This window comes from Rhineura floridana, chromosome 9 (genome assembly GCF_030035675.1).
Source record: "Rhineura floridana isolate rRhiFlo1 chromosome 9, rRhiFlo1.hap2, whole genome shotgun sequence".
NCBI lineage: Eukaryota > Metazoa > Chordata > Lepidosauria > Squamata > Rhineuridae > Rhineura > Rhineura floridana.
The window spans coordinates 29,000,029-29,024,339 of record NC_084488.1 but is presented as its reverse complement, the minus strand read 5'-3'; the positions used below and the strand labels follow the sequence as shown (position 1 = coordinate 29,024,339).

Here is a 24,311-nt window from a genome sequence, read left to right as displayed (position 1 = left end):
ATTGTTTTTATAAGATCTGTTTTAAATTGTATTTGTTTTAATGTTTTTAGTTACTGTAAACCGCCCAGAGAGCTTCGGCTATGGGGCGGTATACAAGTATAATGAAATAAATAAATAAATCTCAATCTGTTCATTTTAAGAGGATCATAATAAGAAAGGATTCATCCATTTGTCTGTTTGTCCATTACTTGATTAGCTCTTTAGTTGGAAGGTTAGTTTTGAAAAAAGATTTCAGGGTTTTTTTAAAACGTCATAATATATAAGGTGACAGCCAGTGTGGTGTAGTGGTTAAGGTGTTGGACTACGACCTGGGAGACCAGGGTTCAAATTCCCGCACAGCCATGAAGCTTACTGGGTGACCTTGGGCCAGTCGCTGCCTCTGAGCCTCAGAGGAAGGCAATGGTAAACCCCCTCTGAATACTGCTTACCATGAAAACCCTATTCATAGGGTCGCATAAGTCAGAATCGACTTGAAGACAGTCCATTTCAATTTTTCAATATATAAGGTGGTTAGTTCATATATTAATTTCTTAGGCTTGATTTGAGAAAGAAGATGAGTTGCTAGAAAAGATTAAAGTTCATGGTCTAATTTTATTTATTAATTTTTTAAAAAAGTTTTTAAAGTTGTTTTGTTTTAATGTATTTTAAGGTCTGTTTTTATGGTGTTTTAAAGTGTTTTTAGTGCTTCTGTTTGCTACCCTGGGCTCCTGCTGGGAGGAAGGGCAGGATATAAATAAAAAAATGAATAAATGAATAAATGAATGAATGAATGAATACTGCTGAGAGGGCAGACACACACATAGAGTTGTGCCAGTTCCAGTACATCTCCACCTCTCCTTTCTAACAATGGGGGCACATGACGCTAGTCAAACTCTGCCCCTTTTTACTCTAAAACTCTGTTTGGATCAGCTTGAGCGTGTTTTTTAAAAATTCAGCTTCAGGCAAATTTTGCAACTGATTGGTAAATCAACCCTTTTGTGTTCCAGGTGTGGCCAATGGAAATGCTTTGCTGCAGGCTCAGGCAGAGACAGTGACTGGCCCAACACTTTGTTGTGGGCAGTCCTGAAATGTCTGAAGTCAGCAGTGGGGAAGAGAGGTGTGACCAGCAGAGGACAGAGTTGCTCCAAAACACAGCCAGAAAAACCATTCTGGCTGCTTTTCAAGTGACTACTTGCCCACAGCCTCAGTGTCACTATGCACAGGTAGTTTTGCTGTATTCCTCACTTTATGCCTTTATGAATCAATCCGGTTCAGTTCCCTTGGGAGCCTCAGGCTCTCCTTCTTGCTGGATTCATGGTCACTTGGGTTCTGCCTTTATTTTAAAAGAGGTAGGAAGTACCACAATTCTATTTTATCAGTGTGACTCCTCACACTCTCTCCTTCTGATTGTAATAGCTGTAACAATGATTTTCCATAGTGTGGATGGTAGTGTTGTTGCTCATTAATCAACTCCGTTACTCGTCCACTGTGTTCCCGAAATGTGTCCCTAACTGCATGCTCACACTTCGCAGTCACACTTTGCATATTGCCAAGGCAGAGCCTTGGCTGCTACTCTGTTTAAAATAAGGAGATACTAGAGATATAGTGCCTTCCAATCAATCTGGTTCAGTTCCCTTGGGAGCTTCAGGCTCTCCTTTCTGCAGATGGGGAAAAAGCTCTTCAGAGACAGAGCTAGTGCTGCCTCCACCACTTAAGATATTTTAAAAATACCAAGCAGTTTATAAATGCTTTAAAATAAATAAAATAAATTATGTTACACCTTGTTATAGCAAAGAGGGATGGGTAGGGCTGGGCAGGCAGGGAAAACAGTGGCTGGGTCTTTGGAAAGGGGTGTCCCTTTTAATCTTTTCAGGTGGACCACAGGGATAACTGCCTTGCAGCTTTGCCTGGGTGACTCTCCACCACTGCCTCCCTCCTAGTACATTCCTGATTAGCTGGAAGGGGAGAGAGGGCCACCCGCACCACAGCTGCACAATATCATGGGCTTGAACAACATAATCCAAATGGATGCTCCCATTCATTCTTGATTACAACAGTGGTTCAGATGATGTCCTTCTCAATGAACATGGGTATTGTTTAGATCTTCAGGAATGGGAACATTATGAATACCCTTCAGTATTATTTTATTTATTTTAGACCCCGCCCTTCCTCCCAGAAGGAGCCCAGTACTATTCCTGGGGCTATCTGAATATGTTGTTAGTAACTAGAAGAAAGCTTTGTCCCCAAAATTATATAACTGACATCAGTGATCACATCTACACTAAACAGCAACAATATATATAATCTACATAACATACAAAGGTAAAACACAGTCCAGCCAAACCTAAGCACTTTTATACTCGTTATTTCACATGTGTGAGTTACACATCTGCTTAAATTTATTTCATTGAAAGAAACTTCATTCAATGAAACTTATTTAGGTTGCATCATTGCCCTGTTATACATGCTAAATATTATTTGTATAACTAGTCTAGTTTCTGTTAACTAGGTTAGGTTGTCTTACTGTGAATTAATCTGATACTGTATTATGAATTACATTTTTGAGGTCTCTCGTTAGTGGTAGGTTACCCCAAACATTTTAAACGTATGTTTTCTTGTTTCTTATAACAAGGTAGGCTGAAGTTCCTACCTCAGACAGTGAATTTGGAAGCAGCAAATGTTGAAAACATTTTGTTCTAATAGGCTGCCTCTGGGTTTAAAATGGCAGTGGTAGTAGTTTAGGGAAAGCAGGAGGCAAGGCAGCATTAAGCATATAAACTGTGTATTGGTTTTTCTAAAATGATTGTCCCATTAGTGCCATTTTGGATTTAGGAAACCTGCATGCAATGTTTATTTCCAGTTCCATCTGGGAGTTGCTTCCCCACAATCACTGGAAGAGGACAGCCAGGTATACATGCATGATAAGGAAGACTGATTGGCTTAATTTTTTTAGCTCCCTGTTTCTTAGGCCAAAACTAGAAGAGATTATGGGAGATCAGTGACTGAATTCCCTACACTTTTTTCACAGTTAAAGGCTGCCATAGCAAAAAATAAATAAATAAAAAATCTAGATTGTGCTTCAGCAAGAGGGCTTTTTAAAATCCTTTCCCTTTTCTCCCTCATAGAAACTGAGCCTCTGAACTGACTTTTTACCTGCAGTGTGGGGGAGATTTCTGACAGGAAAAAAAAACCTAGAGGAAAGAAACAAATCTCGTCCTGCGCTGCAGTCCTAATCTAAACCAGGGCTCCCTGTGGGCTGTGGCTTTTAGTGTGAAAAATCCTGCAAAATATCTAGTCATGGCTTTCCCATTGTCTCATTTAGTCTTTCATGAGAAAATATTCCACTATATGAGTGCTTAAATTAGGAATAAATTGAGTAGAAAATAATGAATGACATTTTGTTTCTGTTCATTTTTAAAAACAACAACAACATTCCTCAAATATTAATTTCTTTGCCTTTGGGAAAAAATTAATATGCTCTTTCCTCTGCAACATTATTTTTGTTCCACTAAAATAGCAATATAAAAGCAATATAAATAAGGAAATATTTTTCCAGTACTTTGTTTCTTTACTTTAAAGTATGAAATTCTGCTTAGTTACATAAACTGAATTCCTTTAATAGTTAATTGCCCTTCCTCTGTCTCCTAGACAAATGTTTAGTGGTCAACAGAATTCTTATCAGCTTCTATCAATATGGGAGACAGCATCTGCTTGAAAATCACAGCTGTCAGAGTGACATTTCTTTGACCATAGCTAATGTTGTTACTGAAGAACAGCCAATGCTTTTAGAGCTCTCGAAAGTTGTTCTGTCCCCATTCACGTTTTTAAAAAAATGGAGGACAAAAATCAAAGGTCTTTGAGCATTATTTGTGTAGATGGACATAATTTGGATAAAGTTCGGTATACTAAAATCCCCTTCAAATCAAGGACACTGACAGAACAATCATATACATGTCTATTCAGAAATAAGCCCCATTAATTTACTCCTCCCCAGAAAATATGTGTAAGATTGTAGCCTCAAACACTTTATTGGCTGGTGGAGAACTGACTATAATAGTGTTCTTTAGTAGCTCTTTCTCTACTTATCTGTTGCCACCAGGAAACACCAATAATAGATTTTAGGTGCAAATTCTATACTGGAGAAACTAAACATTTAAATCCTAGCCAGCATCTAAATTCATGGTGGTCCTTCTGGATTTTTTCAGCCATACTAATCAAAGGAAGAGGGTTTGCACTTGATAAGGTCATTTGAATCTTTCTCATTAGCTATCAAATAATGTTCAGGATTATTATAATTAAAATTCGTAGTGATTTCTCTGAAGTATAGGAAAACAGCACAGAATAGATATTTCTAAAGAGTGAGTTGCACACTGCTGATCTTTGGATTAGTGTGTGGAAATGACTTAGGTACTATAATGTTAGGGATGGGTGATAATTTTGTTGAAATCGAACTTGGCACTGGCGACCATCCACAGCATTTCCCAACACTGGAGTTTTGCCAATGTGAAACTGAGCAGCCTGCATCTTACTTTGCTAATATAAACTGACCAGCCTGAATCCTTGCTGTGCTAATATGAAACTGACTTTTGACTTCTTCAGGGTCCTTCTTGCATTCCTTGTCTGTAGTAGCACATGAGGAAAAAAAGCTTCCCCAGCTTCATTTCTCCCTGACAATCCATATGTGCACTTACAGCTGTGTAAGAAACAGACAGGTTGCAGCTATGCACTTGCAAGCTCCTGCTGGGAGGAAGGGCGGGATATAAATTAAACAATAAATAAATAAAATATATGGAGCAGTGGAGTAGGGGGAGAGAGAGGCTGGCTAGTCTGGCTGGGACAATCTGTTGAAGCCGAACCAGAGCTGGTGCCATTAGCAAGTGTGAATTACACACATACAATCAACTCTCTCCCTCATCGGCCGCCCATTTCCCCCTTGAGCAGCTCCTGCTATTTTGATTTCTTTCTCTCTACAACTCGCAGACCAGCCTGCTCTTTTCTTTGCTAACATGAAACTGATGAGTCTGCATCTTTGTTTTGCTAACGTGAAACTGACTTTACCAAAACAATAAAAACAGAAGATAGGGAGAAACAAACAAACATGGAACAGAACCACCTGCTAGTTTGACAGAATGCAATCCAACCAAAACCAACAAGTGGATCCCATCCATAGCACTGACTTCTTATATCAAAGAGTATATGAAATCCAAACCTTCCAAATACCAGTATATGAATACAGGAATACCCCACTTTACGGACCTTCATTTTACGTACACTCACGAGTATGGACATACTCCATACGCCACCATTCCCCACTTTACGTATGCTCGCTTCGCACTTACGGACACTTAATGGCATGACGCCACTGCCATCTAGTGGCGATTGCAGTGCAGTACATGCATCGATAAGTGCTTCACTTTAAGTACATTTTTGGTTTATGTACTCGCTCTGGACCCATTGCGTACGTTAATGCGGGGTATTCCTGTATATATATATATGTACGCCGACCACCTGTCTGGTTGATCCTTGCCCATCATGGCTCATCATGAGCTGTAAAGAGAGACTGGGCGAAGGGATCAAGGCGGTGGTGAATGCATCCTTGCAAGAGGGTGCAATGCCATCAGCCCTCAAGGAAGTAGTAATAAAGCCCATCTTAAAAAAACCATCCTTGGATCCCCAAGAGTTAAACAACTTTCGCCCAGTCTCTAATTTACCATTCTTGGGCAAGGTGATTGAGAGGGTGGTGGCTGCGCAATTACAGACACACTTGGAGGAAACGGATTATTTAGATCCATACCAATCGGGTTTTAGGACTGGTCATGGTACGGAAACAGCCTTGGTCGCTCTGGTAGATGATATGCGGAGGGCATTGGATAGGGGTGAATACACCTTCCTTGTCCTCCTGGACCTCTCAGCGGCTTTCGATACCGTTGACCACGGTATCCTTTTAAACCGCCTAGAAGGATTAGGAATAGGAGGCACTGTCTTGCAGTGGTTCCGTTCCTATCTCTCGGATAGGCAGCAACGGGTGGCATTGGGAGATGAGGTTTCAGACCCTTGGCCTCTTCATTGTGGAGTGCCACAGGGTTCTATCCTCTCTCCCATGCTATTCAACATCTATGTGAAACCGCTGGGAGCAATCATCAGGAGTTTTGGGTTGCAGTGCCATCAGTACGCAGATGACACTCAGCTCTATCTCTCCTTTAAATCCTCACTGGAGTTGGCTGTGAATACCATGTCCAAGTGCCTAGAATCCGTAAGTGGATGGATGGGAGAGAATAGGCTGAAGCTGAACCCCGACAAGACTGAGGTATTACTTGTGGGAGATAAAAGGAAGTTAGGAATTACTGACCTGATGCTTGATGAGGTAAGTCTACCCCTGAATGACCAGGTCCGCAGTCTTGGGGTCATACTTGACTCCCAGCTGTCCATGGAGGCTCAGATTACAGCAGTGAGCCGGGCAGCTTGGTATCAATTACATCTGATATGGAGACTGCATCCCTATCTTCCTGTTCACCTGCTCCCTCAGGTGATACATGCCCTGGTCTCCTGTCGCTTAGACTACTGCAATGCACTCTACGTGGGGTTACCCTTGAAAACGGTCCAGAAATTACAGCTGGTACAGAACACGGCGGCACGCTTGATTACGCATAGCCGTTGCTGGGATCATATCACCCCAGTGTTATTAGATCTTCACTGGCTACCAGTTGTCTACCGGGTCCCAATTCAAGGTGTTGGTGTTGACCTTTCAAACCCTATACGGTTTCGGCCCAGTATATCTGAAGGAACGCCTCCAGAATCACCGATTGTGCCGCCTGACGAGATCAGCCTCGCAAGACCTTCTCTCGGTCCCACCGGTGAGAACAGCTAGGCTGGTACGGACCAGAGAGAGGGCATTCTCTGTTGCGGCCCCCACACTCTGGAACTCTCTCCCTTTCGATCTCAGACATGCTCCCTCCCTGTCCAGCTATCGGCGAGCCTTGAAGACCTGGTTGTTCAGGCCGGCCTACAAGATTGGGACAGATTAACTTATGTTACAATTGACTTAATGAATGGTTTTTTAGCTTAAAATTTGATTATGTTGATCTATATGTATTGTTTTTATTCTTGTTGTTCGTCACCTAGAGTGTCCCTAACCCAGACAGATAGGTGGCTGAAAAATAAAATTTATTTATTATTATTATTATGTGAATGCATTCACAGGCCTTTTGGCCCCATACATATAAATACAGCTTACATTCTTACACCCCTCCATGTTGCATGTTTACTTTCTAATACTGAGGATGTAGTTGGATCATGGATGTAACAACATTTAATTTTATATATCTTGTACATACTATTTTTGATATCCCAGAGAGTGTAAGAGGCCAAAGAGTCTTTCTTTATGTAATAAAAATGCTTCTTTTACACTATTATCAGTGCTCTGCTGAAGCAAAGCAGCCCTACATCTTGATGGTGAAATGAGCTGTTTGAAGAAAACAATCTGTATAAAATCTATAGAAAGATAAATATTTTATATATCTATGCTATGCCTTAATTTCCTTCTTATGACAAACCAAGAATTCAATATCAAAAGACTGTCACAGTTATACAAGAGTTCATCTTGACGTTATTATGAAACCAGTACAGCTGATTAAAGACACTTGGAAGAGACAGCGGCTGTGTTCACTGAATAATGATGAGCCTCTAGACAGGTGTATATCATTGCCACAGAGCTGACATTTCTCCTGTTTAACTGTGTACATGTTCCATCCCTGTCTGTTGTCTTAACTTTTTTTTTCATTTTTTTTGTTCTTTAAATGCTCATTTATAATATTTTTAGATATGTCATTAAAATACAGAAAATCATTGCTCCAAAGTCAGGTCCTATTCATTTAAGTGGAAGAATTAAGCATATGAACAATTTTGTAATTGAAATAAATTACAGTAAAGTTTGGCTAAAATCTCCAGCAAAAAATAAAGCCACGTTTTTAATGTTCCAGTTCCTATTATTAGTGAAATGAAAGTTACGTGACTTAGAGCAATCCTAACAATGTCTACTCAGAAGTAAGCCCTATTGATTTCCATGTGGCTTACTTCCAGGTAAGTGAAACTAGGATTGCCGCCAAAGATAGTAATCTCAACTAGAAGATCTGCTGGCTGGAGTGGGCTAGGTTGGGGCAGAGGTGGCTCTCTGCGACCAGGAAGGAGTTCTGTCAGTTAAATGTCACATCCCTAGAGACCAGAGTTAAAACCTCTGCAGATGTAGTTCTACATCTCCTTCTAGGAGGAAGGGCAGGATATAACTTTAATAAAATAAAATAAATAAATAAATATTGCTGGTAATGTTTGTGGTAGGAGCAGGCCCCAAACCGGATGTTCTGGGACCAGGGCAGATGCAGCTTCTGCCTTGGCTGGCACAAGCTAGTAGGACCTTGGGAGTGTTGCATCATCCACCATTTCACTCTCCCCCCCATTAAGATTGCTCTGCCCAGTTAACCCTATGCATATTTATGGAGTAAGTTTTATTGGACTTAAGAGTAAGCATACATGGGACTGTGCTGTTTTAAGGGCCCCCCGATCTATATGTGTTTAATAATGTAATTTACATTTTTCAAAATTATTTGAATATTGTTTCTTAAATTTAAGCACATTCATAAAACTCTTTTGTGGATAGAAGTGCTATCATATGCCATGTTTATGATGCATATATAAACAAGATGGCTCTATAAAATATGGGGCAGAGGTCAGTACGTATATATATTTCATGCTGACTTTTGTATTCTCTATAGCCCTCAGTTGTTGAGCCATTCATAATAACATGCCCTAATTGATTTGTTGTTGAAGCTAAATATTGTTAATGCCTTTTAATTTCTTGCCTCTAGGTTGCAAAGAAAGAGGCCTGTGGGAATGTTCATCAAGCAAACTGTGTATCAAGCATACAATGATATGTGATGGTTTTCCAGACTGTCCTGATAATGTGGATGAAACTAATTGCTGTAAGTGTTTAATATTACAATGCCTGAATTGCATTCTTCTGCTACTAGTGTTAGAGCTAACATTAGAGAGCTATAGCACAACATGTCCATTCTTGGGAACAAAACAAACTCATTATATCCTTCTGTTTTGATTTCTACTCTTGTATTAGCTATTCTTCCAGCTCCATTTGTCCCTACTCCATACTTCCTTGCTCCTTTCTCCCATTTCTGTTCCACATAATGATTTCTAGTCTGGATGTCTCTATCCCATTCTCATTCCTGTTCCCTTGCTGTTTTTCTTTCTTTGCTATTTATTTATTATTTGATTATTTGATGTATATCCCACCCTTCCTCCCAGCAGGAGCCTAGGGCGGCAAGCAGGGGCCCCTTCTTCTATCTGGCTCCTTAGTCTTCCTCTGAGATCTAGGATTCCTTTTCATATCATACTTTTGTCTGCAGAGCTGGCACCAGATTGCAGCAGGCCCTCAGCACCCCCCCCCCAATGCAGCTGGGGAAGGCTTAAACAGTCTTGGCAGTGCGATCTCCCATGTTGTTGCATCAGTGCTCTGCAAGCGCACACACCCCATCTTGGGTGATGGCAGGTGTGTGCATGCAATGCACTTTGGCACTGATGCTGCAATGCAGGAAGTCATGCTGCTAAATATATTTAAGCCTGTGCTACCTCCTGCGTCGGCGCACTGAGTGCGTGCACTCACTTGCCATCACCCAAGATGTCATCCTGGGTGATGGGTGTGTGTGCACATAACATGCTGACATGGCAACATGGGAAGTTGTGCGCCCAGGCCTATTTAAGCCTGCGCTGGGTGCATGGGTGTTAGATGGGAGGGTGGAGCTCGCATGCCACGATCCATGCTAGAGTTGGGTTGCAATTTGTGATCGCAACCTGTGACCCAATGTTGGCATAGATTCTAGAGCAGGAGCTCCACCTTTTCAGCTCCCAGCTCCAGGAGTCCCTCTCAGCTGCAGGGCCCTCACCTACTGCCTGATCTGAACTCCTGCTTGCGCTGGGCTTGTTTGTCTGAATATTATTTAGTATTGAAAGAGTGTTCCTCTTGCATTCTTTTGTTTACTTTCTTTACAGACTGTGGCTGCTGAATCTTGTTGCTATTAATTTGTCACAGGAAATATCACAAGAACATAAGAAGAGCCTGCTGGATCAGGCCAATGGCCCATCTAGTCCAGCATTCTGTTCTCACAGTGGGCAATCAGTTGCCCATGGAAAGCCCGCAAGCAGGACCTGAGTGCAAGAGCACTCACCCCTCCTGCCGTTTCCATCAACTAGTATTCAGAAGCATATCACCTCAGACTATGGAGACAGAGCATAGCCATCATGACTAGTAGCCATTGTCCTCCATAAATTTGTCTAATCCTCTTTTAAAACCCTCCAAGTTGGTGGTCACCATAGTTTTACTATGCACTTTATGAAGAGGAACTTTCTTTTGTCTGTCCTGAATTTTTCCAACATTCAGCTTCATTAGATGTCCATGAGTTCTAGTGTTATGAGGGAGAAAAACTTTTCCCTATCTGCTTTCTTTATGCCATGCATAATTTTATACATTTCTCTCATGTCATCACTTACTCACTTTTTTCGTAAACTAAAAAGCCTAGAGTGAATTCTGTGTCAACCCCTCCCTGGTGGTGGCCATACTTTATTATTTATTATTTATACTTTGTTGTGCCCCCTTTGTTAAATTTACATGCCACCCTTCCTCCCAAAGGTGAGGGAGTTTGAAATGATAAGTGCCACAACACTAAAGGACTGATTCCTATATTGTGTGGAACAGACCTCCTGATGGTATCTGCAGGAAGCCCTCACCTGCAGAGTGCAGTGATGGGCTGGGTATATAAGGGGAAAGACAATCTTTCAGATGTCCAGGTCCCAAACTATATAGGGCTTTATACCCCAAAACGAGCACATTGAACTTAGCCTAGTAGCCTGTGCAATTCTTTCAGCAGCAGGACCATATATTATGATATCCTGTTCCAGTGGACCACTCACATTTTGCACCAGCTGCAGTTTCCAGACGAACCTCAAGGGCATCCCCAAATACAGTACATAACAGTAATCCAGCCCGGATATTACCAGCACATGGATGACAATGATCAGGCTATCCTGGTCCAGAAATATTTAGTTTAATTATATACCAATATCCAGTAACCTACTTTCTGATTGGAAATGGGCCAATATGAGAAGAAATACATATGTATACAAGTTATAGAGGCATCTTTATACATGATATACAATATATGTGGCAAAAGTAGCTAGAATCGCTCCAAAAAGTAGTTGCAATTTTGATGGCGTAAGAGATGCACACTGATGACTCTGTGCCAGTACATATTTTAGCCTCTGGCAAATTCTCTGATTAGTAGCAGTGGGCAAGTTTCAGACCTGGTGCATTTTTGTCAGAGAAAATATAAAAATAAAGTAACATATAACTGCTGCATACAACATGATCGTATATGATAATTTAAGATTTCTTGTTTTGGGGGGGCAACTCTGTGGGTCTTTGTGGTCCCCACTGCTCCCTGTCCAAATATTGTGGCCTGATAACCAAAATATCTATTGTCAGAAGGAATTATGAACTGCACATTTTAGCATTTTCAGTGGTTCAGATCTTCAAATTTTAACTCTTGGGGCAAGGAAGGGCATGGAGATATATTATTTATTAATTAAATTTATATCTTGCTCTTCCTTCTAGTAGTATCTAAGCTTTTATATAACTATGAGGGCTATAATTTTGCTTTTTTTAAAAAGTAAGCAAAATGAAAACAGTAATCTCTGGATGTTGAATTTTATGCCAGAGTGCAGACTCCGTGCTTGTCTGAAATACACACATCTTTTGGAAATATCCCTTGTATCCAATGTATACTGATACATACATCTTTTGGAAATATCCCTTCACCTGTGCACTATAATTACTCAAGGCCTGCATAATGGTTGCACTCAGTACTCAGGTTCCTCCTCATTTCCAGATAATCACTGATAGTTCAGTTTCACATACTCCAGTGTTTACTGTGATAGGAAGAGAAAGCAGAATCAGAGAATGCAAAATAGTGTTGGTTGTATATATAAGTATAATGTATATTATATGTTATAAGTCTCTCTGTGTGTGCATATTTAGCATAATTATACTTGTTGGAGGGAGTGAAAAAGTTCTGGTAAATTAAAGCTCCTCTAGTTTGCAAGAATATCTGTAATTAAAACACTTGTTCTTCCATTATTTTTATTTTCTTTTGTGTCTCCCAGAGGGCATTCCAAAAGCTTCAGGAAACACGTCTCCTGAAGCAGCAGGAAGGGTTCAATCATGTACATCTTCTCCAGGGATCTACAGACCCTGTGCTCTCAGACTACCCTCACCTAGTGACAGCAAACCAGGGTTTTTAGTGAGCTCTCCAGAGGACACTCTTTTTCTTTCTTTCTTTCTTTCTTTCTTTCTTTCTTTCTTTCTTTCTTTCTTTCTTTCTTTCTTTCTTTCTTTCTTTCTTTCTTTCTTTCTTTCTTCCTTTTTTTCTTTCTTTCTTTTCCTGTGACATGACAAAACAATGCCTGGTCTTTGCCCACCCTACCTGGGATTGGGTCAGCAATGGGATCAGGGTCAGGTTGTCACCCCCCCCGGGTTGGAATGGAACAACTGTTGCCAGATGTGCAACCTGCCACTGAGTACATGGATGGACTGTTAGACCAATCCTTCAAAGGTGAGGTTTTCAGATCCATAGCACATCTGAACAGTAGTGTCTCCCCCACACACACTAAAGGGTTTATCAACACTTGCTCCACTGCAAGTGCTTCCAACTTCGTTTCCATGGGCAGGGCAGGCAGGAAGAAGAGTAGCAAAGATTCAAGCTGTATTACACTGGCAGCTCTAATTTCGGAGCGTGCATTAGAAAGAAGTGGCAGTAGGTCAGAAATGCTGGATGGCTTTTTGGCACCAACAAGGGATGTGGCAGCAGCAACAGATGGGTGAGTGACTTTGGGGTCCCCATTCCATCACCTTCTTTTACACCTGGATCTCAGTAGGGATTTGACCAAACCATTTTGTTGTTGTTGTTGTTATTGGGTAAGGTCCTTGATATTACAGGAAGTAAATGGGGCTCTCCAAGTCTACGCTCCAACATCAAACGCAGAAGAAGAATAATTGGAGAGATTTTATGCAGAAGTACAGGAGGAAATTGATCACACACCAAAACAAGATATGATAATCATGGGGGACTGGAATGCAAAAGTAGGGAACAGAGAAGAACTAGGAATTGTGGGGAAATGGGGCTTAGGTGACAGAAATGAAGCAGGAGAAAGACTTATTGAATTCTGTGAAGCCAAGGATTTGTTTCTTGCCAGCACATTTTTTGAGCAACCAAAAAAACGACTGTACACGTGGACATCACCAGATGGTCAATATAGGAATCAAATTGATTATATAATTGGAAACAGAAGGTGGAGAAGTTCCATACTTTCTGCAAAAACAAGGAGCAGACTGCGGTACATATCATGAACTGATCGTATCGAAAATCAGAGTAAAGGTAAAGAAGAACAACAAAGCACTCATAATGCCAAAATACAATTTAAATAACACCCCAGAAGAATATAAAGATCAAATAAGGAACAGGTTTGAGGCTTTAAACTTAGTTGACAGAGAACCAGAAGAACTATGGACTGAAGTGAGAGACAATATCAGGGAAGAATGCAAAAAGACAATACATCTTGTTAAAAAGAGAGAAAGACCTCAATGGATGACTGAAGAAACTCTTAAAATGGTTAAAGAGAGAAGGAAAGCAAAAGCCAAAGGAGATAGAAACACAGTCAGAACCCTAAATGCAACTATACAATGACTAGTACATAGGGACAAAGAAAACTATTACAATAGTTATTGTATAGAAATAGAAAAGGACAACAAAAAGGGAAGAACAAGAGCCCTATTCCAAAAGATTAGAGAAATGAAAGGGAAATTTAAACCAAGAGTAGGGATGTTGAATAATCAACAGGGGAACACACTGACTGACCAAGATGAAATAAAAGGAAGATGGAAGCAATACACTGAAGAACTCTATAAAAGAGATGCAAGGATGACAGATTCATTCACGGAGGAACCATATGATGAAGAACCAGAAATTTTAGAATGCGAGGTGAAAGCTGCTCTTAAAATTCTTGGAAGAAACAAATCACCAGGAATAGACGGCATACCAATAGAGTTGCTACAAGCTACCGAGACTGAATCTGTCCATATTTTGACAATATAAGGGGAAGAGATTGGGTGGATGGGCACTGGGCAGAGGGAAAGCCCCTTTCCTTTGCAAAAGGAAACATTGTTAACAGTATCATTATTTTTCGGAGTTTCTCCCACCTTTTTATTCTACAGCAGACATATGTAGCCTCCCACCCAAATTTAAACCAAAGCTGTCCCTGGCCACATCTACACCAGACATTTATTCTACTTTAAACAGTCATGGCTTCCCCCAAAGAATCCTGGAAGTGTAGTTTGTGAAGGGTGCTGAGAGTTGTTAGGAGACAGAGCTACAATCACCAGAATTGGTTAAACCACTGGAGCTCTGTCAGGGGTATAGGAGTCTCCTAGCAACTTTCAGCTCCTTTCAGAAACTACACTTGCCAGAATTCTTTGGAGGAAGACATGACTGTTTAAAGTGGAATAAATGTCTGGGGTGGGTGTGGCCCTGATTAGAACACTGATAGTTGGTTCTTACTGAGCATGCCTGTGCTATCATAGACTCCAATGTTAATTTTCTTAAATTAATTAAAATCAGCCATACATTTTTTAAACTTCAGAAGATAAAAGTCAGAGTGTATGGGGCAAGGTCAGTAATAGGATTACAGATACTCTGTAAACATGGCTGATTTTTAATTAATTTCAACTAATTATGAGACCACTGACACAAAATTATCCAACAGAGGCCTGGATTATTTTACTCTTGTTTTATACTTTGAACTCTGGATTCTCTTTGAGTGTTTTCTGTATCACTCTGAAAACTTTTGTTGTTGTTAAGCAAGTTCACGGCTATAAGTTTTGTAAGTTTTTGTTTTGAAATGAGCTTATAGGAAGCAGCAGAATGGCAAGGGGGGCATATTTTCAATTTAACATGGTGGAATGTGAAAAATCCATGCTGGCTCTAGTATACAGACACTGTTGTGGCTATATAAATAGTTCAGTTAGTCAGCTATAGCAAGTATGGATGACACTTCGTGATGCCAGTGTAGGCTATAAAGACAATAGTGGCAAGATATTATAAAAACCTTAGTGGAAGAAGGAAACTACACGGGGAGGTGGGACCTCTCAGGTTCAGAGACAGTAATCTATTCAGTTTCTGAATTCTGTTTACTGGGTGGTAAACAGCAGGGGAGGGTTATTGCTTTCAAACCCTGTTTGTGGGATTCCTGGAAACTTTGAGCTGGCTTCTAGGCAGGATGCTAGACTAGATGGATCTTTGGTCTGATTCAGCCAATTTCTTCCTAGGTTCTTATAATTAATTTATATTATTTATTCCATCCATATAATTTATATCAACTAGAGAAATTGTGTTCTGGTGACAACGCTGGCATTTTTAGAGACGTACAGTGAATTCTGCTTTAAAGCAGGAGAAATCCAATTCACTGATCTACTAAGGGCATTTTCACAGGCAATAATAAGAGGCATTCATCTGAACTTGTAAGTTTTGCAACAAAAATGTGTATCTTTTTCATTCTATTTACTGCTCTCATAAATGCTGAGTTGTATTTAAGCACCAGTGAAACTAACCTAAATATACTGTATCTGTATATCCTTCTGAGGTGGTTTTTTTTTTTTGCTTCCAGAGGAGTTAGGAGCTGGAGAGGTCCTTTTCCATACTTTTGGTATTTGTTCCTTTTGCAGTAATCCATGATGATGATCCATAGTCTCTTTTCAACCTGCCATTTTGTTTTATCTTTTAATTTGGGTTTGTTTTGCTTTCTGTTTCTTTCTTTCTTTCTGGTTTTATATGTCACTTAAAGCATTCTTAGTTCATGTATTTGGAATGCCTTTCTTGTGGGTGGTTTGATGAATGGCATGCTGGGTTTTAAAGTGCTGATCTGTTTGCCCTACTTAATTGCTTCAGGACGAATTCACATCAGGGAGGGAGATTATGCACTATTTTCCTTTCTTGGAATTGTGTGTTTTACTTGTTTGTAAAAAAAAAAAAGGATTCAACAATGTTGGAGCCATAGCCGTGAAGATGTAAACAAGGTAATTCAGAACTCTTTATTCCTTTCCATGTCAGATCTTAGAGGGGAGTCAGATTAATAGTTCCCCTGCCCCCAAATTGGGCACTGATTTTAGCCATCACTGCAATGTGGGGCTCCATGAAATTGTACTATCAGACCTCTCCCAAGAAGCAACTCTGGGCATTGTTAAAACAAGGATTGATGATTATGTGAAGAAACCTCAGAATTTACCTCCTGTTAAGGAAGCTCAACAGTCATGATTTGTTATTGCTCTCCTCTTCATAGATTCTGCCATTCTCATTTCTGCAAAGAAACTACTTATTCTTCAGAATTTACTATATGTCTGTCAAAAGCTGTACTTTTTCACCCTTAAAGATTGTTTTTCTCTAATCTGCATTTTATGGCAGCATTTTGCAAAAAGGATGAGCTTACATGTGCCAACCATGACTGTGTGCCTCGTAAATCATGGTGTGATGGACAGATAGACTGTGCTGATAAATCAGATGAATGGAGCTGTGGTGAGTTTGTCTAGAATCATAATATGAGATTTTCAGACAGGGGAAAACTTAATCCAGGGAAACATTCAATGCCTGAAGTAATTGGCTGGTTCTGTGAATTAGGAAAGAAAGGTGCAATAGACCTTTCAAGGTAGGACATTGCTTCTTTCCACTTTTATACATGGAAACGAAAATCCCAGAAACAAAGACTTTAGGAAAACCATTTAGCTGTGAACAGAACAAAAGAACACAGACATGTTTCCTTCTTAGTGCATAAGTCCAGAATAAGAGAAAACTTAATAGAAGGGCTCTCAAGACCCAAAAAACAAGCTAAAGCAATACTGGAGTGGTGTCTTAGACTGCAATCCAATACACACTTACCTGGGAGTAAGTCCCATTGAACCCAATGGAGCTTACTTCTGAGTAGACATGTATTGGATTGCAGCCTTAGTCCATATTTTCTTTCTTCACCAGCAAATAATTGGATTCATTGTATATAGAATATTACTGAAGCCAACATATTCATCTGCCTAAGGCCTCTGCTGTATTAATAATTAGTCAGATGTTGGGTAGATTATTCTGAATATAAGAAATCTGCCTGGTTGCTTATTGAAAACAATCTTTCTTCACAAGTCTGGGAAACTCACAATGAATAAATAAAATATTCATGTCATGAATAAGGGTGGGAAAGAATTTTGAAAGCTAGATTGAAGACAGCAATAAGCTAAATTGGGAATTATTTGTATTGGCCTTTATAATGAATGACTGATGGGGGTTGGGAGAAAACCTAGAAGAATGATTGTCTTCTGATATATGTAAAGTATAACTATTTTAAATCCATGTCTCTATGCATCCCTGGAGACAAGCAGCAAAGTGTTCTGATATAGCAGTTTGCAGCCACAGTCAGGAAATGAAGAGGTGAGACAAGCAAGGTGAAGTGTGGGTGAAACAAGGGCCACGTCTATTTAGATAAAGCCAATTAAGTAATTGATTATGCAAAATTATCTGCAGAGATAAAGTGTGGGATAGAACTCTTAACCAATTAGGTGAGGATACCCTGCCATGGGAAAGCGGGTGGTCCAAGCCAGGCCCCTTCCCCAGGCTCTAGCCCCACAGGGTGGTTAGGTAGGCCTTCCTGCTCCACCCCCTCCCAGAGCCTCGCAACTCTGAGTGGGTGTTACAACTTAGCCCCAAAGATGAGCCTTATCCTGCCAAGAGGCCTCACCATCCCAGAAGGCAAGCCTCAGATCCCACCTTTCACCTTAAATGGTGCCTAAGAGTGCTCACCAAGCCCTACACTGTGAAATTCCCGCATATATCCTCCACAAGGGAGGACAAGGCTCAGCTTTGTTAGTCCCTCTTTCCTGACCTACATCCAATAATTTCACACAGCGCACTCTGCAGATCACTAAGAAATAGATGAGCACTGTCTAACTGGTAAAGATCAGCCCTGCCACATTTCAATTCTGGATGGAGTATTATCTTGCCCTGCGAATCAGCAAGGGTGAGCTGGACCTCTGTATTTACCTTCTTTTGAGCCTTGTTCAGGCTCCTAGAGTCAATTCCCCACCCTCCAAATCCTCCTAGGGAGGATATCAGACCAAACTATGAAGTTCCTGGGCCACCAGCTATATATGACTTCAAAATCCAAGCAAGCCTGAATGATAAGGGTTTCCCCCTTCAACATTCCCAGGTCATTGCCTCCCAAATGTACAACCAAATCCTGCTGCACCAACAAAGGATCAAACATTTTTGGTAGGAGGCATTCCCACAGCATGCCACGTCTACCCAGGCGCTGGACCAATGTGCTGTGGCTGTATCCCAACTAGGTTCCATGCCTGGTCTGTGCCACCCTCCTTTTGGCCCAGAATGCCATGTTGTGGCCATATATACCTTGACTCTCTCCAGCACCCTCCAACCTGTTAAAACAGAAACAAAACAATTAACAAGACACTATCTCAACAGTTAACAAGGGCCTTTGATTGGCCTCACATAAGTCTGGAAAGCACTTGATTGCCAGCGCCCTACCATCTGTATCTCTGTGCTCCCAAAGCCCAAGCTAGCCCCAAGGGAATCCGCACCAATCCTAATAGAATGCATACCAAACTGCCCAGGATAAAGACCCAAACTCGCCAAGGCCTCTCTGGTGATGGTCCCAAACTGAAACTTAGTTAAAGACTTCCCAACTTGCCCATAAGCCACAAAAATGAACCTAAAGCTCGGACTGGGCACAACCCCTCCATGGGGGAAGAGGCCAAAGTGATGCCAGACCCTCGGCCCCTCTGGTCAGTCTTACACATGCACAGTCGAATCTGAACGCTGCTGTCACCTACCGTAACATCACCTGCCTCTAAAGCCCAATCAGACCTGTTATTCCTAGAAAAAGGGAGGAACTCTCCCATACGAAGAGCAACAGGATGAAATAAAACTGCCTCGTAGTTAGAACAACATAAGGACACCCAAAGCCTATAAAAGCCCAACAAAATAGCTGGTGATATAGGTTAACGGGTGTTGGGCACAGGAGAATGGGTACAGGTCCACCCCTCAAGCATTTTCCTAATCCTAAAATCACCTGAGGAGTAAGGCACACCCTGCTAACTTAACCCTGATAGTCTTCACAGAAAGGCCTTGTTGGTGAAGAACCACACAAAATTCAACCAGCTGGTCCATTGGGATAGGCCAAACGAAGCGTCAAGGCGAGTTAAGCAGCAGAGCGAGTTCGGCAGCAGGGCGAGGAGGCCAGGGCCCCCCACTCTGCCCGTCTGTTCCCTGACCTCAACTAAACCGCAGTCTCCAACCCATTGACGTAATAAACCTTAAACAAAACTATGCAGGTAAGAAGCCAGCAGGGGTGTGGGGGCTTTCCAGTGTTTTGCACCGCCTGCAGCATGTACGACTATCTGCCTGTTGGACAGAAGTCGTGGGTGTGCTCTCGGTGCAATGAGCTCCTGGCTCTCCGGGAACGACTTCATTTCCTTGAGGCCAAGGTGGCGGACCTGGAAAAGCTGAGAGAGGCAGAGAGGTGTGTGGAAGAGACCTTCAGGGACGTTATAGCTGTGTCCCACTCCAACGATGATAGCTCTCCTGCTATCATGGAGAACGATGGTCTCGGGGAAAGAGAGCATCCAGCTGAGGAAGAGGGAAACGATCCCTTAGAAGGGACCCATTCCTTGGGGGATGAGCAGCTATCCTCTCGTGCCGAGGATATATCTCCAGGGGGTGGAGGGATCCTTGTAGTGGGTGATTCGATCATTAGGAACATAGACAGTGGGGTGTGTGATGGGCGTGTAGACCTCAAGGTGTTTTGCCTGCCTGGTGCAAAGGTTGCGGATATCGCCCGTCGTTTAGATAGTTTGGTAGACAGTGCTGGGGAGGAGTCAGTGGTCGTGGTGCACGTTGGCACCAACGACATGGGGAAATGCAGCCGTGAGGTCCTGGAAGCAAAATTTAGGTTGCTAGGTAGGATGCTGAAAGCCAGGACCTCCAAGGTGGCTTTCTCTGAAATGCTACCAGTTCCACGCGCAGGACCAGCCAGACAGGCCCAGCTTCGCAGTCTCAGTGCGTGGATGAGACGATGGTGTCGGGTGGAAGGGTTCGGATTTGTTAGGCACTGGGGAACATTTTGGGACAAGCCGGGCCTGTACAAAAGGGACGGGCTCCACTTGAACCAGAATGGAACCAGACTGCTGGCACTTAAAATTAAAAAGGTAGCAGAGCAGCTTTTAAACTGACTGAGGGGGGAAACCCGACAGGAGCTGAAAAAGGTCCGGTTCGGAATAAACCTCCCCCCTGGGATAAAAACCAAAGAAATGATGAAATTTTAAAAGGGGTAGGCCTAGAAGTAGGCATTGTGAGAGCAGGGGCACAGGATATAAATTCAGAAGAGCAAAATTACCACAGGCCTAACCACAAGTGCCAAAGACACTTGAAGAGAGACACTGCTTACAAGTGCCTGTACGCTAATGCTAGGAGCCTCCGAACCAAGATGGGAGAACTGGAGTGCTTGGTCTTAGAGAAGAGCATTGATATAGTGAGCATAACCGAGACCTGGTGGAATGGAGAAAACCAGTGGGATACGGTTATCCCTGGATATAAACTATATCGGAAGGACAGGGAAGGACGTATTGGTGGCGGAGTCGCTCTATACGTGAAAGAAGGCATTGAATCCAGCAAGCTCGAAACCCCAAAAGAGGCAGACTCCTCCACAGAATCGTTGTGGGTGGTGATACCGTGCCCCAGGAGGGACTTAATACTGGGAACGATCTATCGTCCCCCTGATCAAAATGCTCAGGGAGACCTTGAGATGAGATATGAAATTGAGGAAGCATCCAAACTAGGAAATGTGGTAGTAATGGGTGACTTCAACTACCCGGACATAGACTGGCTGCATATGTGTTCCAGTCATGACAAAGAAGCAAAGTTTCTAGATATTCTAAATGACTATTCCCTAGACCAGTTGGTCATGGAACCGACCAGAGGGATGGCAACCCTGGACTTAATCCTCAGTGGGGACCGGGACCTGGTGCAAGATGTAAGTGTTGTTGAACCGATTGGGAGCAGTGACCACAGTGCTATTAAATTAAACATACATGTAACTGGCCAATTGCCAAGAAAATCCAACACGGTCACATTTGACTTCAAAAGAGGAAACTTCACAAAAATGAGGGGATTGGTAAAAAGAAAGCTGAAAAACAAAGTCCAGAGGGTCACATCACTCGAAAATGCTTGGAAGTTATTTAAAAACACTATATTAGAAGCTCAACTGGAGTGCATACCGCAGATCAGAAAAGGTACCGCCAGGGCCAAGAAGATGCCAGCATGGTTAACGAGCAAAGTCAAGGAAGCTCTTAGAGGCAAAAAGTCTTCCTTCAGAAAATGGAAGTCTTGTCCGAATGAAGAAAATAAAAAAGAACACAAACTCTGGCAAAAGAAATGCAAGAAGACAATAAGGGATGCTTAAAAAGAATTTGAGGAGCACATTGCTAAGAACATAAAAACCAACAACAAAAAATTCTATAAATACATTCAAAGCAGGAGACCATCTAGGGAGACAATTGGACCCTTAGATGATAAGGAAGTCAAAGGTGTACTAAAGAACGATAAGGAGATTGCAGAGAAGCTAAATGAATTCTTTGCATCTGTCTTCACAGTGGAAGATATAGGGCAGATCCCTGAACCTGAACTAACATTTGCAGGAAGGGATTCTGAGGAACTAAGACAAATAGTGGTAACGAGAGAGGAAGTTCTAAGCTTAATGGACAATATAAAAACTGACAAATCACCGGGCCCGGATGGCATCCACCCGAGAGTTCTCAAAGAACTCAAAGGTGAAATTGCTGATCTGCTAACTAAAATATGTAACTTGTCCCTCAGGTCCTCCTCCGTGCCTGAAGACTGGAAAGTGGCAAATGTAACGCCAATCTTCAAAAAAGGATCCAGAGGGGATCCCGGAAATTACAGGCCAGTTAGCTTAACTTCTGTCCCTGGAAAACTGGTAGAAAGTATTATTAAAGCTAGATTAACTAAGCACATAGAAGAACAAGCCTTGCTGAAGCAGAGCCAGCATGGCTTCTGCAAGGGAAAGTCCTGTCTCAGTAACCTATTAGAATTCTTTGAGAGTGTCAACAAGCATATAGATAGAGGTGATCCAGTGGACATAGTGTACTTAGACTTTCAAAAAGCGTTTGACAAGGTACCTCACCAAAGGCTTCTGAGGAAGCTTAGCAGTCATGGAATAAGAGGAGAGGTCCTCTTGTGGATAAGGAATTGGTTAAGAAGCAGAAAGCAGAGAGTAGGAATCAACGGACAGTTCTCCCAAGTGGAGTCCCTCAAGGATCGGTATTGGGACCTGTACTTTTCAACTTGTTCATTAATGACCTAGAATTAGGAGTGAGCAGTGAAGTGGCCAAGTTTGCTGACGACACTAAATTGTTCAGGGTTGTTAAAACAAAAAGGGATTGTGAAGAGCTCCAAAAAGACCTCTCCAAACTGAGTGAATGGGCGGAAAAATGGCAAATGCAATTCAATATAAACAAGTGTAAAATTATGCATATTGGAGCAAAAAATCTTAATTTCACATATACGCTCATGGGGTCTGAACTGGCGGTGACCGACCAGGAGAGAGACCTCGGGGTTGTAGTGGACAGCACGATGAAAATGTCGACCCAGTGTGCAGCAGCTGTGAAAAAGGCAAATTCCATGCTAGCGATAATTAGGAAAGGTATTGAAAATAAAACAGCCGATATCATCATGCCGTTGTATAAATCTATGGTGCGGCCACATTTGGAATACTGTGTACAGTTCTGGTCGCCTCATCTCAAAAAGGATATTATAGAGTTGGAAAAGGTTCAGAAGAGGGCAACCAGAATGATCAAGGGGATGGAGCGACTCCCTTACGAGGAAAGGTTGCAGCATTTGGGGCTTTTTAGTTTAGAGAAAAGGCGGGTCAGAGGAGACATGATAGAAGTGTATAAAATTATGCATGGCATTGAGAAAGTGGATAGAGAAAAGTTCTTCTCCCTCTCTCATAATACTAGAACTCGCGGACATTCAAAGAAGCTGAATGTTGGAAGATTCAGGACAGACAAAAGGAAGTACTTCTTTACTCAGCGCATAGTTAAACTATGGAATTTGCTCCCACAAGATGCAGTAATGGCCACCAGCTTGGATGGCTTTAAAAGAAGATTAGACAAATTCATGGAGGACAGGGCTATCAATGGCTACTAGCCATGATGGCTGTGCTCTGCCACCCTAGTCAGAGGCAGCATGCTTCTGAAAACCAGTTGCCGGAAGCCTCAGGAGGGGAGAGTGTTCTTGCACTCGGGTCCTGCTTGCGGGCTTCCCCCAGGCACCTGGTTGGCCACTGTGAGAATCTTCCAACATTCAGCTTCTTTGAATGTCCGCGAGTTCTAGTATTATGAGAGAGGGAGAAGAACTTTTCTCTATCCACTTTCTCAATGCCATGCATAATTTTATACACTTCTATCATGTCTCCTCTGACCCGCCTTTTCTCTAAACTAAGACGTTAAGCGGGGTATGCCTGTATACTGTTGACATTCAATATATTTTATGCATGCCCAGCAATCAGGGACTGGACTGGACCTCCAGTTTAACTACCACCTCTCTCTTGAAGACTGAGGACTCCTTTTGGCAGCCCAGATATTTGAGAGCTTTGCAGATTGTAAAGAAAATTTAAATAAGTTTATACTTAGAAACTGGATTGGAGGTATTAAAGGTCTCTAATAAAGGAAGAGCATACATAAATACATGACATGACATGACAGGAAAAGAACATACATGAATGCATACATCATAAAGAACATACCTCTTAATAAAAAGCATAACACAAGTGACAAGAAATCATTTGATATACATCCATGTGTAAGCCAGCCCATAGTCCTCTGTAGCCATAATAAAGTTGTATTTCCTTTTTTTCTTCACAGTGACCCTGTCTAAAAACAGAAGCTCCTTGATGTTCCTCCTGACTGTTCACAAGTCAGCTTCCAATTACCACGTGTGCGCTGATGAATGGGAAGAAAATTTAAGCCACTTGGCATGCCAACAAATGGGTTTAGGGTAAGGTCAGTAGTTTGTACCACTGATTAATTTTCTGAATGTGACTATGAGTCTGGGTAGAGCTGATTGAATCTGTGACACTTTTAAATCAGCAAA

General features: G+C 41.8%; 1 protein-coding gene across 10 annotated transcripts in view; it reads left to right on the top strand.

The window, feature by feature from the left end:
- CORIN (corin, serine peptidase) overlaps window positions 1–24,311 on the top strand; it is a 221,422-nt gene that overhangs the window by 132,057 nt on the left and 65,054 nt on the right. For all 10 annotated transcript variants that reach the window (XR_009757878.1, XR_009757877.1, XM_061584453.1 and 7 more), the window contains 3 exons: window positions 8,841–8,954; window positions 16,551–16,661; window positions 24,083–24,215. Coding sequence is in view for 8 of the 10 variants with exons in the window: in XM_061584453.1 (XP_061440437.1) it covers window positions 8,841–8,954; window positions 16,551–16,661; window positions 24,083–24,215 (358 nt within the window). In the remaining 2 variants the exon portion in view is untranslated. The remainder of the gene's footprint in view (window positions 1–8,840; window positions 8,955–16,550; window positions 16,662–24,082; window positions 24,216–24,311) is intronic.